Here is a 14,931-nt window from a genome sequence, read left to right as displayed (position 1 = left end):
TAAATAAAAAAAAATTTTCATCTGTAAAAAATTCGAAAAACTATCAGTGCAATTTTTTAAAAATATTTTTTAGTTCTAATTTAATAAATTAAAAAAATATCAAAAAGTCAAAAACGTCGGCTAACTTTAGTATCATGAAATTTTTTTATAAATAAATTGTGGAAATTAAGTTAGCTGACATTTAAAAATTTAAAAATTTTTTTTTTATTGAAAAATTATTACAAAAAAATAAAAAAAACTTGAGTCTTAATAATCGTAATTTTTTAGTTCTAATTTAATAAATAAAATTAAATTAACAATATCGGCTAATTTTAGTGTTATAATAATGAAAATTAATTTAGCATATATTTAATAATATTAAGAATTTTATATCAAATAAATTATGGCAAAAAAAAAATTGACATGTAGAAATTTAAAAAAATAAAAAATGCAATTTTTTAAATATAATTTTTTGAAACAAATTTTTTTGTTAAATAAAATTAAAAAATTGTTAAGAGACAGTTAACTTTAATCACATTAAATTTAGATGTCACTTTACCATTTTTAAAAATTTTTTTTAACAAATAAATTTGTTACAAAAAATTATTTTTAAAAAATTGCATTTTTAGTTTTTAAAATTTTTTTTTGCCATGATTTATTTGATATAAAAATTCTTAAAATTATCAAATATCTGATAAATTAATTTTGATTGATACTAAAATCAGCAGATATTTGAAAATTTTTTTATTTTGGTCACTAATTACACTTATAGTTTTTTAAATCTTTTACATATGAAATTTTTCTTTTTATATTTTGGTAATAATTTTTCTAATCATAAAATTCCAAAAAATGTCCGATGCTTGTTCATTTTATTTTCATTTAATAATAACACTAAAATTACCAGACATCTGTTAATTTTCTGGATTTTTATAACAATTAAATTATTATGAAAAAAATTCCACAGCCAGAAATTTAAAAAAATTACAAGTGCAAATTTTTAAAAAAACATTTTTTTTTTTCAATAATTGATTTATAATAAAATTAAAAAAAAATTGTCAGATGTTTGCTGATTTCAGTATCATGTTTAATATCCAAATATTTTACAAAGGGATTTGGTGACTATTGTAATTATAAAAAAGTAAAATGGTAGAACAACTGATTTCTGACACTAAAAAATTATAATTTCATTGATAAATATAAAAATAAAACTTTTATAGTGTCTTCTTCACTTAAAAAAAAAATTATTACTATCAAAAATCAGTAATTTACCTTATCATAATTTTACGTAGAAAGTTTAACTTTATTACAAATACTCAAAATTTAAATTGATGAATCTAAAATTAATCTCACAACAGACGTCTATAAAAAGATGATTAGTACCCATCAAATCGATGCTTTAAAAATACTCTGACCGTAAACTTAACAAAATTTAAAAAAATATTTACAGTCTCGGACAAAGCATCAACCTGACAGCTCAGATGACTTTAATAGTATCAATAACTAAAAATAAATTTAAATCTGAAGTGACTTGATGATAGTATTAATTTTCTCCACATGTTCCTCCTTCTTCTTGGTAATAGTAGCCTCGGCCTCAACAAACTGCGTGCGACTAATTTTTCCAGGTACAAGCTTATCAACATACAACGCCTGCTGCTGGTTGTACAGTTCTTTAAGAAACTTATCAAACTTCTGAAGCTCGCAAACCCTCTCATGAACTTCCGCCGAGTCAGCTTTTATTTTCTGAGCCAAATCAGTGATAGCATTACTAGCATTCTTGTATTCCTGATTGATACCTTTAACAGCTGACAAAAATCCATTGGTGTCCTTGTTGGTCTTCAAAAGAGCCAGCTGTTCATCCAGTTCATTGTAAGACGTGATACGTTTGTCCTGAGCAGCCAGGATTTTTTCACACTGGCCAGCGATGCGTAGCTTGCTCTCAGAAGCCTCGTCCTTGTCAATAGAAAAGTCCATGCGCACATAGATGATCACCATCAGGAACAACAGGTACAGAGCAATTACCACAAGCATCGGCTCCTGGAGCATCAGAATCCTCGGGAAGTTGTACTTGAGACTGAAGTCCTGGATGTGGTTCTCCACAATGTTCTTCTTAGTCAGTATGATCACCGGGCGTCCAGTCGTGTCCAGGTAAGAGTAGTGCACCGAGTCTGGAAGACGAGTCACAGGGTAAGGAAGATCCAGCTCGAAGTTGCTCGAGCTCTCGGGTAAAATTATCTTCACTATCAATTCATCGACAATCATGTCGTCGAACACGTGGTCGATCAGCCTCATTCTCAGGACATACTTATCTCCATCGTGGAAAAGATACTCGTAGCTCGGTACATTGTACCCGATTATGTAGTGAGTCTTCCACCCGCCGAACAACGGGAACCTGGGTCTCAAATTAACCTCCACTGAATCCTTCTTGACTCTGGTGTGAGAAGTTGAGATGTTACCGATGTCATCCCGGTAGTAAATGTCAGAAGCAGCTGCTGGGAGAACTGTATCAAAGCTCTGGACACTAGCTTGTCCGGATTTAGACTCCCTGGTGTATTCATACCTAGAAAATGAACCTTTTAATAAAGCACCAGTGTGTAATAAATCAATGGTCTCCTCTACGGCGATGTTTCCCCAGTGAGAGATCTCGATAACTCGCTCCAACCTGGTAACAGTCAAGAATTTGTGGTTATTCTCAAAATGAACTGTGAATTCTTCTATGGCAAATGGTTGACGTTTGTCAAAAGGTCCGTAGACTATTGCGGAGTCAGTTGAGGACACTGGTTTTATCTTGGTGTAGCTTTCTATGTTCCTGTTGGGCAGCACGACGTTGGTAGTCTGCTTGGTCACGCTGTAGGGTGAAAATATTAGAACATTACCGGTGAATTTTACCAACTGTTTTTCCCTCTGAGTTATTTCTCTGGGGTACGGGTCGACGTCGTGGGTGAAAAATGTTTCTACTTCGACGGAAGTGGATCTCCCGGATTGCAACTGGTCTTTTAAGTCAATACGGTAAACATTTTTGTCAAGATAACCTTCTAATTTGATGGGTGTTACCTTTAATTCGGTTCTACTTGCGTCTCGTGTATGAGCAGAGATGTAACTCAGCTGAGGGGTTTTGTTGTCATCAACGGCGAAATGAAACTGACGAACTGGAGCTTTTCCAGTGTTTTCTACCACCAGCTTTGAAGATATTTTTGTTACTTGCGATTGCAGATCGATGGTCCTGTCGACATTCTTCAGTACGATGTCCGGGTTTATTTTTTCAGGAGATAATAAATACACTGAGTTTATTGAGATTAGTAAGATAACGGTTGATATTAAGCTCTTGGTGAGAGCCATTGTTTGATTTGTTTGGTTAAACACTTAATTAAATATTTCTTTTATTTAATAATTAATAATTATTGAATATGTTTATATACCGGCTATCAGAGGTTCATATATAGGTGTAGATTGTATTGTATTTAGCCGATATGAACGTGGCGGACGTTTGGCAGTGCGAGACGTGGCTTTTAATGGTTAGTTAGCCGTTTGTTCAAGGTGGTAGCACTTTACTGTGGTGATATGTCAAAATGTGAGGCGCGACCTGGTGGATAAAGTTTGGATTGATAGATTCATTTAAATTTATTGTTACAAGTGTTTTTAATTGATTTTAGCTAAGGTAAATAATTTAAATAATTATGACACTGAAATTGAGAGACATGATAATTTTTAGAATTTTCCAACAAATTATAGCTAGAAAAATTTGTTTAAAAAATGTTATTTTTAGAAGCTCTAAAAAATTGTAAATGCATTTTTTTAAATAAAACAATTTTCTGAACCTAGTTTATTTTTTAAGAAAAATCAAAAAATTATCAAGTGTCTGGTAATTTCAGTGTCGTTAAATAATTCAATAAGTTTAATAATTAATTTTAGTTTATGACACTGATGTTAGCTGACAACTGTCAATTTTTAAAATTTTCACAACAAATCAGTTACAATAATAAAAATTTCTTCTAATAATTTTATTTAATTTTTCAGTAGGTAGGGAAATTTTTTTTATAATAATATCATTGTTACAAAATTCTAAACAAATTTTTGATATCTGTAAACTTCATGAGATTAAAATTAGCTGTCAATTGAAAATGAATTAATTTTAACTAACAAACAAATTTGTTTCGAGAAATTACTAAAAAAAAATTGAATTTTTTATAATTTCTAAAAGTTAATTTTTTGCCTGATTTTTTTTTAATAATTTATTTGTTAAACAAATTATTAAAACTATCAAATATCTGCTAAATTAATTTTCAGTGTCATTTTATATTTATGTAAAAAATTAATGTAAATATAATAGGCGTAAAATTGTTAATAAATTAAAATAGACAAAAATTGAATATTTACATTAGAAAAATATTTTTATTTTAAGAAAAATATCCTTAATTTTTATCTAAACTATCATATGTATGTACAATTATCAATGAATAAAAATTATACTGAAATTAACAGACATCTAAAAATTCTTGGCATTTTTATAACAAATAAATTATTATGAAAAAAATATTTTGTTCACTTATAATTTTTTTAAATTCGATGTGTAGGATTTTTTTTTTCATAAGATAATTGTTGTAAGACTGTAAAAATTTTTTAGCTGTCTGTTAAATTCAGTATTAATCAATAAAAAACTTTAATCTTAGTAAATAACATCTGTTAATTTTCTAGCAAGGTACTTGAGTCTAATAATTTTTATTATTAGTTAATCATCTGAATCAGTATCCTGTTCATAAGGATTCGCTGGTCTTGAAGTTGATGCTTCAACTTCTTCTTCACTTTCAGCAGCTCTCCTGTCACTGCTACTCAATGCATATCTTCTCCAAGGATACCTAATTACAAATAAAAAATACATCAGTTTAATAAAAATCACCAAATCATATCTCCTCCAAAACAATTTACCTCTTTTTGTGATCAAAACATTCCTCAATAAAATCCTTAGAAACAATTTTCGCATGACCGCGAAGCTGCTGGTACTTTGGCGTGTTTTTAAAAGCACATATTAAATGCGTACATTTATTGTCTCTTGTATTAGGATCAGAGACATACTTAGCCCCCATTTTTAGTGCTTTCTTTCTGATTTCATCCCGCTGAGGGTTGACGTACCCGCTCAAAGAGAACCTTACGTCCCTCATCAGCTTTGAAAACTCTTTCTTTACTCTAGACTTAGACTCTCTAGTCTTAGTTTCCTTCACTAGTGGTGAATTGTCACGTGGAGCAGACAATTTCTTACAAGTCTTGCACAATTCATCCGGATTTCTCGAGCAAATTGGACACTTATTTTTATCCTTGGTCAAATTACTTCGATCAACTTCTGAAGTAGAAGCCTGTTCATCATCTATTTCATCACCACTCAGCCTATTTTTTTCATGATTATTATCATCAAAATTACTACCACCATTCCTTTTATCATCATCATCATCTTTAATATTACCAGAATTTATAAGAGTGATGGAAGCTAGCCCGAATAATTCTTTCAAATTAGCAGGCTGCATGCAGGTGACTTTCACCCTATCAAATTTCCTATCAACAGTATCAGGATTAAGCTCCTTTTTGGTAAACACCAGGACCTTGTCCTTGAATTTGTTATTTACTGCCTCGTCGCGGGTCATGAACTGGTGGTTCAATATGAACACCCATTTGTCTGGCTCCTGAAAAGTCGCAGCAGTGATGATCACCAAACAGGACCTGTAATACAATACTAAAGTTAGCCGACGTTTCTAATTTAAATTAAATTAGATATTTTATTAGATAGTTTAAATTAATACAAAAATTTTGGTTTTTTTTTTTTCAATAATTAAATTAGAACAAAAAAATATTTTTTAAAAATTGCACTAACAGTTTTTTACAAACGCATTTTTTTTTTTTTTCTAATAACTTTTTCAATTCAAAAAAATTCTAAAAATTTTTAGATGTCGGCTAACTTAATTTTCATACCTGTAATTACCAATATTAATACCAGTTATGCATGAAGCCTCTGGTAGCTCGAATACTACTTCTGCAAGCATTTCTCCAGATTTCGCACATTTCCATGGACCTGGTGATGGCTTGCATAGAAGGTTCGACGCCGGGTACGAAGGGTGCTCTGACGAGCAGCTTATTATTTTTTCTAATTTTATAATCATTGATATTTGTTCCTTATTGATTAATTGTTGTATATTTTGATGAATGTGCTATGACATAACCTCAATAGTAGTTATTTTTAAACACCTGGTCACTTGATTAATTTTATTAAAATAATATTTAATAATTATCTTCCTCACTTGATACTTTTTAATACTTTGGTATAGTGTTTTTAATTTTAATAATTTTTTTACAAGTTTTTAAAGAACCAAATCAACCAAAACAAATTTATTATTTTAGCGGGAAGTTTATTAATGAAGAGTAGTGACATCTTGAGTTGATATTTTTGGATAATTAGACTTTCTCATAAAGTAAGGTAGTAAATGTTTTTTAAAAAAATAATTTAAATAATTAACGCCATTAAGGAGGTCCTTTCGCCGCCAATGTAAAATAAAAAATATTAGATTATGAGTAAATTTAATTTTTTTCTAATAGTTAAGGTCCTTATTTATCTTATAGTGAGGTTTAAATTATACTTTACCGGACAAATTTTTGAAAAAATAAAATTTTTTAATGTTAGTATTTGTTCAGAGTCTTACGAGAAAATCAGACGTTTGCAGTATTTCTCGAATTATACTATCAGTCATGGATTAGATGAAGTAAAAAAAAACTAAAAATCAGATTTTCGAAATATTCAGGTTTCTTTTTTTGCAATAAAATATATCAGTTACCGAGATATTTATTGAGAAATTAATATTTAAAAATCACAAAAAATTCTCAAGTTACCTACAATAAAATGGAGTCAAAAGATTTGGCAACGTTGCGTAGCGCGCGAGCTTCAGACCATTCAATAAATTCAAACTAAACTTTAACGCGCTTATGTTTTTCATGCATACTTATTAGTTAATTTATTGTTAACAAATTTTCATAATTCATAATTGAAAAATAAAACAATAATTAAAAAATACTAGCATTCCTGCCATGAGACATTATAATGTTATGGTTTTGTGACTAAACATTTTTAATTAATTTATTTATTTACACTGACTGCAAAAAGTTAAACACGGTTAAGGTTATATTGTGCAAATAAAAATATAAACAACCGAAATAAAGCGTTGCCAAATCACGGACAGGTTACTAACAGCTGATTTACAACAGTCAAATTAATTTTTGTATTTAACTATTTTTTTTTTAATTTTCACAATTTCAACGATTAATGCCTCATATACTATTTATTTTTTAATTTTAGGAATTTTTATGGGTTTTGTATTTTAATTTATTGAAAATTTACTACTACAGTTGTTGTGACTCAACTGGAGCGAAAGAACTTCCTTAATTTGCAATATAACATTCATCATCTTCACTTCACCAAATCCGCCATTTTGAGTTGTCTTCTTCAGCTCAGAATTCAATTATCTATTTATATTAAATAAAATTCATTTTTATTTTGTTCTTTAGTGTTGCAAAATTTTAGTTTTATTTTTCTTTCTTCAAAAAAAATTTTTTTTTAATAAATATGAATGAAAGTTAAGTTAGCTGACATCTAAAAATTTTTATAATTTTTTTTTATTGAAAAAAATGATTACAAACAATTAAAAAAAAAAAATTGACAGGTAGAAAATTTGAAAAACTGTAAGTGCAATTTTAAAAAAATTTTTTTTGAGTTCTAATTTAATAAATGAAGCAAAATTAAAAAATTAAAAATGTCGGTTAACAACTATTATTAAATATGAACAAAATTTTACGATACTGAAGTTAGCTGACAACTGTCAATTTTTTAAATTCTCAAAATTTTCACTAATAATTTTTACATGTGGAATTTTTAAAAATTTTTTTCACAAAAATTTAATTGTTATAAAATTTTAAAAAAATTTCTAATGTCTGTCAACTTCAATGTTAAAAAATTGCAATCAAGAAAATTTTGATTAACGTTACTAAGATGGTGGTTTGCAATAGAATTAAAAATAAATTGACGTTTTATCTTTACCAATTAATTTTCTTCTTTCTTGGTACAATTAAATCGAGTTTTTATCGAATTAATAAATAATTACTTTATAAATTAAATAAATGTATGGATAAACAGAAATAATTTCAATAATTCGCGGATTAAGGATCTGTAACAGGTAAGCTCCCTCTGTGTTATTTACCATAAAGTTAACACGTCAACGAATGCCACGCTCGTGGTGTTCATGTTTTATCTTTTTACACAATATTTTATGTAGGTGATTGTATAAATAATTTAATGTATTAATTAATAATTAAATTTTAATTAAATAATATTGTCATTTGTAAGTATAATATCTTCTTAACATAGATATAAGAACCGGCTGGTTATTAATTTATTGAGCGTTAAAAATTCTGTTTGCGAGATATGATTCGCATTACATCTGAGTGTACATAACAATTATGCCGGCCGGTTTTGTGTACGTGTCGTTTATTCAAACATTTGTTTACGATTATCAATTAATTAAGCTCAAATATTTTATCGCTAATTAATAAATTAGTCATGTGAATTCATTTAAAACTAATTAAAATTAGTGAATATTTATTTTTTTTATTGTATTGAGTTAATTGTTACTTTTAAAACTTTAACCTCTATGACACTTGACTTTTCGATTTATATTAAAATAATCATAATCATATTTTTGGATTGTAATTATAATTTTTATTTTTTTTTTTTATTATTAGGTAAATTAAGAAAATGGGGGCCTTTGTGAAAGTTAAGGATTTGCGTTTTTCAGCGCAAAAACATGAAACACTTCTAAAATTAACCATTTTATCCTTAGCTGCTGTTTTATGTAAGAATTCACAATATTGATTACTGTATAAATTTTTTATTTGATAACTTTAATGGAACATTAATATATTTTTAATTTATTTACAGCTTTCGGAACACGTTTGTTTTCTGTATTAAGATACGAAAGTGTCATTCATGAGTTCGATCCTTACTTTAACTACAGAACGACAAAGTTCCTCGCTGAAGAAGGCTTTTATAATTTTCACAATTGGTTTGATGATCGAGTATGGTATCCTCTAGGAAGAATCATCGGAGGTAGACTTTCATTTTTATTTTTTTTTTATTTTAAGAGTCATTGCTTAGAATTTTTAGCAGAATTTTTTCCTTTTTACTTAGTTTTAAAATATTAATAAAATTTTTATTTTTTATGATACTAAAATTAGTAGACATTTGACAATTTTTGATTTTTTTAATCAATAAAATTTTTTTTTATATTGCACTTATAATTTTTTTAATTTTCTACTTGAATAATTTTTTGCAATAAAAAAAATTGTAAAAATTTTCAGATATCGGCTAATTTAATTTTCATTGATTTTTTTTTTTTTCACAAGAAGAAATCTAATTTATTTATTTATTTATTTGTAAAGAAACAACCTCGGCAATTTACAACAATATGTTACGTTTTCATGTGTAGAATGTTTAATAATGATTATATACAATAAATAGCATCTGTAAAGAGAAGATAGGTTTAAGAAATTTAAAAAAAATTTTCAATAATTTATTATTGATAATCGCTAATTGATCAGTTGCGGAACCCATATATTCCCATTTATATTAAAATAACAACAATTGTTTAGATAAGTAGCCTGTCTATTTTTAAAAAACTTATTATGACATTTTTTTTTATTTAAATTTTCATTCTTCAAAAAAAAAAAAAAAAAAATTGAGTGATACTCTACAAATTAATGTCTAAAAAATTTCAATTAAAAACAAGACGTATGAATTTTTTAAATTGTAAAATTTAATCAAAAAAATTATTTTTTATAATTTTTCAAATTACATTAATAAATAGAATAAATTAATTTTTCGATTTTTTATCGAGTCAAAAAATTAAAAAAAATATAAATTTGATAACCAACTAAGGTAGAAGACCCAATTATTGACACTGGCCTAGTTGTTTGACACTTGCAATTTTATTCTGATAAAAAAAATCAAATGTTCTCAAAAAACCAATTATCTTAAAATTTTTAATTTAAAAATTATATTTATTAATTTATTAGGGTTGATTTGTTTTTTTTTTTTTTTTTAATTAAAATGAAATTACAAGTGTCAATAACTGGATCTTTTACCTTATAATTACTAATTAGGCGTATTATTTTCTTACAGGTACAATTTACCCAGGTCTGATGGTAACCTCAGCAACACTATACCATCTTGCTCAGATGTTGAACATCACTATCGACATTCGTAATGTCTGTGTGTTCTTAGCTCCATTATTCTCAAGCTTTACGACAATAGTAACATATTTATTAACTAAGGAATTGAAAGACTCGTCATCCGGATTATTTGCCGCTTGTATGATTGCCATTGTACCAGGATACATATCACGATCTGTAGCTGGATCATATGATAACGAAGGAATAGCGATATTTTGTATGCTATTTACCTATTACATGTGGATAAAAGCCGTAAAGACCGGTGCGATATTTTGGTCAACATGTGCAGCCCTCGCCTACTTTTACATGGTTTCTTCCTGGGGTGGTTACGTCTTCCTTATCAATCTTATTCCACTTCACGTGTTGACTCTCATGGTCACCGGTCGATTCTCTCATAGAATTTACACTGCTTACAGTATTCTTTACTGTATTGGTACTATTTTATCAATGCAGATTGCGTTTGTTGGATTCCAGCCTGTCCAAAGTTCTGAACATATGCTCGTTAGTTATTTTCCTACATGATTTATTTATTTACCTATTTATCAAAATCTGAAGCTATAAAAATTTATTTTTTTACTTTTCAGGCATTGGGAGTATTTGGATTGTGTCAAATTCATGCATTTGTTGATTATCTGCGTAGTAAACTATCAGAAAGTGATTTTGACTTATTATTCCGTGGTCTTATCGCTTCAATGTTAACCATTTCTTGTGTCATCGGTGGTATTTTGACGATAACAGGTAAAATTTTTAAATAAAAAATATTTTTGAATTATTGAATAATCTATATTAAGAGAATAAGAAAAATTTTGTGTTCAGGATAGTCACATAATTAAATCGGTTGTTTAGTGAAATTTAGTGTAATTTCAAAGGTCTTGATTTGAATTTGTGCCTTTTCAAGGTTTCATATCATTCTCACCGATAGTAAATTTATTATGATAAGTATTTAGGCTGCATTCGAAAATTCTTTATCTCTAGATAGATAATTAAGAAATGACCTTGTATATTGTGAACTATTGACATTTTTAAAGATATAAGCTCACCCCGACATTACACTCATCGAGACCTTTCATTTGAGTACCCACATCAATATTTCATATATTTATATATATTATATATATGTATATATGAAAAATATATCAAAATGCATGTGGGTACTCAAATGAAAGCTCTTAATGAGTGTAACATTGAAATGTGCTTATATCTTTATTAATGTCAATAGTTAAGAAAGTACAGTGCAATTTAACAAAAGTCATTATTTAATAAAGCAAAATTTTATTTATCTATAGTTCACAAGTCACGGCAGTTACATAGTGACTGCAAGGTTGCTAGTCTATAAAATTAAGAGAATTAGAAAAACATTTATGATTTAAATAATTGAGAGAGAAAGGAAAATTTTATGACGGGTATATTATTATTTTTAAAGAAATTTTTATAGTTAAATTTGGTATCATCAAAAAGGTCTTGATAAGAATTAGTGCCTTTTGGTTTTATATATTTTTTAATAGCCAATTTTTTATGTCAAGTTTTTGGAGTAGTTTTTAATAGTTTTTTGGTTCTATAAATTTGTTTCGTCACATTTGTCTATTAAATTACTTGTAATTGATCCTGTGATAGCACTATTATTTTCAAAATTTATTCAAAAAGTACCCAAACTATGTGTAGTGTAATTAGAAGTATCAAAAAATCATCAAGCTTAAGTTATCTTATTCATAATCCGTAAATCTCAGCAGTCACATAGTGACTGCAGGTTGTTAGTTTATTTATTAACAATATAAATAATTTCAGGAAAAATATCACCATGGACGGGAAGATTCTACTCACTATTGGATCCGTCTTATGCTAAAAACCACATTCCCATAATAGCATCAGTATCGGAGCATCAGCCAACATCATGGAGTTCATTTTATTTCGACCTGCAAGTACTCGTATTTCTGTTCCCAGCCGGTTTATACGTATGCTTTTCAAAGTTAACAGACTCAAACATATTTCTTATACTTTACGGTGTAACTAGTCTCTATTTTGCGGGTGTTATGGTACGTCTGATGCTGGTACTAGCGCCTGTAATGTGTATCTTAGGTGGAATAGGCGTATCATCGTTACTATTAACGTACATGAAGCAGCTCGAAAGTAATAAAGTAGTAGAGAAAAAGTCACGCAAGTTTGAGAATAATTACGTATTACGAGGAGAGATCGCAATGTTGTTCATTGCGATTGTAGGGATGCTATTTTTCTCATACACGTTACACTGTACGTGGGTCACTGCTGAAGCCTACAGTTCACCGAGTATTGTATTATCAGCACGATCTCCAGACGGTGGACGCATGATCTTCGACGATTTCCGGGAAGCTTACTACTGGTTACGTATGAACACTCCAGAAGACGCTAAAGTTATGTCATGGTGGGATTACGGTTATCAGATAACGGCAATGGCTAATCGCACGATTTTAGTTGACAATAATACGTGGAATAATACCCACATATCGCGTGTTGGTCAAGCTATGGCTAGCTCCGAGGAAAAGGCCTATCAAATTATGCGTGAACTAGATGTTAATTATGTACTGGTCATTTTTGGCGGACTAACGGGATACTCGTCTGATGGTGAGTCCACTTTTATCTTGTACTTGTTCAACATTTTGTAATTATTACTTTTTTTTCATACAAGTTATTAAATTTGCATTTATTTACATAATTTATTTATGCTTTTAGATATTAACAAGTTCCTGTGGATGGTTCGTATCGGCGGTAGTACTGAAGAAGGAAAATCCATCACTGAGTGGGATTATTATAATCCTTCTGGTGAATTTAGAGTTGACAAAGATGGATCGCCGACTTTACTCAACTGCTTGATGTACAAGATGTGTTATTATCGTTTTGGACAAGTTTACACTGAAGGAGGTGAGTTAAGGCTTTTTTTTGCAATAAAACATGTTATAGTTTTTTATTTTTTTTTTTAATCTACTTTACTTATCGGTAAATTGATAAATAACTTGTTTTTACTATAAAAACCGTATTTTTTTAATGACAACTATTAAAGAAATATTGAATTTTTTTTTTTAATTATTAATTATCAATTTTTTTAATTCTTATAAAAAATTGATTAGAATAATAATGCTTTTAAAAATTTCCAATAATAATTTTTTTTTTAATTTTCACGTGGAATTTTTTGGATAAATTTTTTGTCTTAAGATTGAAGCTTATGAAAAAAAAATTGTTTTTTTTTTATAAATACTTGAGTTAGATTTTTTTTTTCAAACATTTTTATTTTTCTTTTTTTATTTTCTGGTAAGAAAAAAAATTCTAAAGAGATGAAATGTATAAATATAGATGTAAATTTTTACTTCTAAATTGGTGAAAAAAATTTGGTAATTATTAACAAGTGGAGTCAACCCCATTTTGGGCCACAACTAAATGAAAAATTAACATTTTCAAATTTTTTTTTGATTCTGCTATTTTTTACAGCGCATTTATGATAAAAAATGTCGTGAAAGAAAAAAATAATGATTTTGATAAATTTTTTGCCTTCAAAAGTTGGAAAAAATTTTGACTCATGTTTTTGGATAAAATTTATATTTTATTTTTTTGATATTTTTGATATATATTTTTTTTGAAAAGTACATAAAAAAAAACGAACTATTAAAAAAAAAGTTAAATATCACAATTTTCTAAAAAAGTTATAAATTTTTTTTTGAAAATTTGTTAAAATTGGGGCTTTTTTTTTTTTAATTCATTTTTTCATGTATTTTTCAAAAAAAAATATTTCAATAAAATCAAATAGAAATTTCGTTCAAAAAAATAAAAATTAAAATAATTTACCCCACTTGTAAATATTTACCAAAAAATCTTTTGAAATAAAACTAAGATTTAAAAATTTTTAAATATTTATATTAGAAAATTCATTTATTTATTTAATAAAAAAAAAAAAAAATATTAAAAAAATTAACTAAAAACACATGAATAAATTAAAAAAAAAATCAATTATAAAATACTAGATGCTTATACTTAAAACTGTTATCAGATCTCGCTAATCCATAAACTCTAATAAATAAAAAATGAATAATTAATTTTCAGGTAAACCATCCGGGTATGACAGGGTCAGAAATATGGAAATTGGAAACAAAGACTTTGAGCTAGAAACATTAGAAGAGGCCTACACAACAGAACACTGGCTAGTGCGCATTTATAAAGTTAAAGACTTAAAAAATAGAGGATATTAGATATCTCATTATAAAGTATATTTTTTTTATTTCTCCAATTACTTCAGGCTTACTGTCACAGTGATCATACATTCTTTACACAGTTTCACATTTAAATATTAATTATAAAAAAAAAAAAAATATAAATGTGTTTCCACTAATATAATTTTTTATTATATTTTATGATATTTAAGGCCTCAGGAATTTTTTATCATTCGTACAGATTTATTGTATTAAATACGTGCTATGTATTTTCTGTAATACTAAATATATACATGTGAATTTTTATAACGTTAAACGATGATTAAAAATAAGTCATGGTGAATACAGATAAAAATCCACAAATATAAGTCTTTTGTTATCTGTATATTTTTTTATTTATTTATTTTTAATATTATCATTAAAATTAAAATAATTAACTTAATTAATCAATAATCAATAATTAATAATTATAGTTTATAAATTGGATTTAAAACGGGATTCAATAAACATTGAATAGAAG

General features: G+C 27.5%; 3 protein-coding genes across 5 annotated transcripts; 1 reads left to right on the top strand and 2 right to left on the bottom strand.

The window, feature by feature from the left end:
- Positions 1-1,258: 1,258 nt before the first annotated feature.
- On the bottom strand, positions 1,259-3,501 carry LOC123263036 (dolichyl-diphosphooligosaccharide--protein glycosyltransferase subunit 1). Its single transcript, XM_044725556.1, has one exon. The coding sequence runs from the start codon at positions 3,313-3,315 to the stop codon at positions 1,492-1,494; it is 1,824 nt and encodes a 607-aa protein (XP_044581491.1). The 5' UTR covers positions 3,316-3,501; the 3' UTR covers positions 1,259-1,491.
- Positions 3,502-4,571: 1,070 nt separating this feature from the next.
- LOC123263753 (DNA repair protein XRCC1-like) lies at positions 4,572-6,324 on the bottom strand. Its single transcript, XM_044726730.1, has 3 exons — positions 5,938-6,324; positions 4,903-5,688; positions 4,572-4,832 (listed from the first exon to the last, which is right to left on the bottom strand). The coding sequence occupies exons 1-3, from the start codon at positions 6,123-6,125 to the stop codon at positions 4,706-4,708; spliced, it is 1,101 nt and encodes a 366-aa protein (XP_044582665.1). The 5' UTR covers positions 6,126-6,324; the 3' UTR covers positions 4,572-4,705.
- Positions 6,325-8,210: 1,886 nt separating this feature from the next.
- On the top strand, positions 8,211-14,796 carry LOC123262653 (dolichyl-diphosphooligosaccharide--protein glycosyltransferase subunit STT3A). 3 transcript variants are annotated; one of them, XM_044724962.1, is made up of 8 exons: positions 8,211-8,281; positions 8,752-8,861; positions 8,948-9,115; positions 10,187-10,737; positions 10,821-10,974; positions 12,022-12,834; positions 12,943-13,131; positions 14,305-14,796. In XM_044724962.1, exons 2-8 carry the CDS (start codon positions 8,765-8,767, stop codon positions 14,448-14,450), a joined length of 2,118 nt encoding a protein of 705 aa, XP_044580897.1. In that variant the 5' UTR covers positions 8,211-8,281; positions 8,752-8,764; the 3' UTR covers positions 14,451-14,796. The 3 variants fall into 3 exon arrangements, with proteins under 3 accessions (XP_044580897.1, XP_044580896.1, XP_044580898.1); XM_044724961.1 differs by having other exon boundaries at positions 8,226-8,351; XM_044724963.1 differs by lacking the exon at positions 8,211-8,281 and adding an exon at positions 8,362-8,486.
- Positions 14,797-14,931: the final 135 nt, after the last annotated feature.

The sequence above is a fragment of the Cotesia glomerata genome, linkage group LG4 (assembly GCF_020080835.1).
Source record: "Cotesia glomerata isolate CgM1 linkage group LG4, MPM_Cglom_v2.3, whole genome shotgun sequence".
In the NCBI taxonomy this organism is placed as follows: domain Eukaryota; kingdom Metazoa; phylum Arthropoda; class Insecta; order Hymenoptera; family Braconidae; genus Cotesia; species Cotesia glomerata.
The sequence above is the reverse complement of the archived record's forward strand: the minus strand, read 5'-3'. Positions and strand labels throughout refer to the sequence as shown.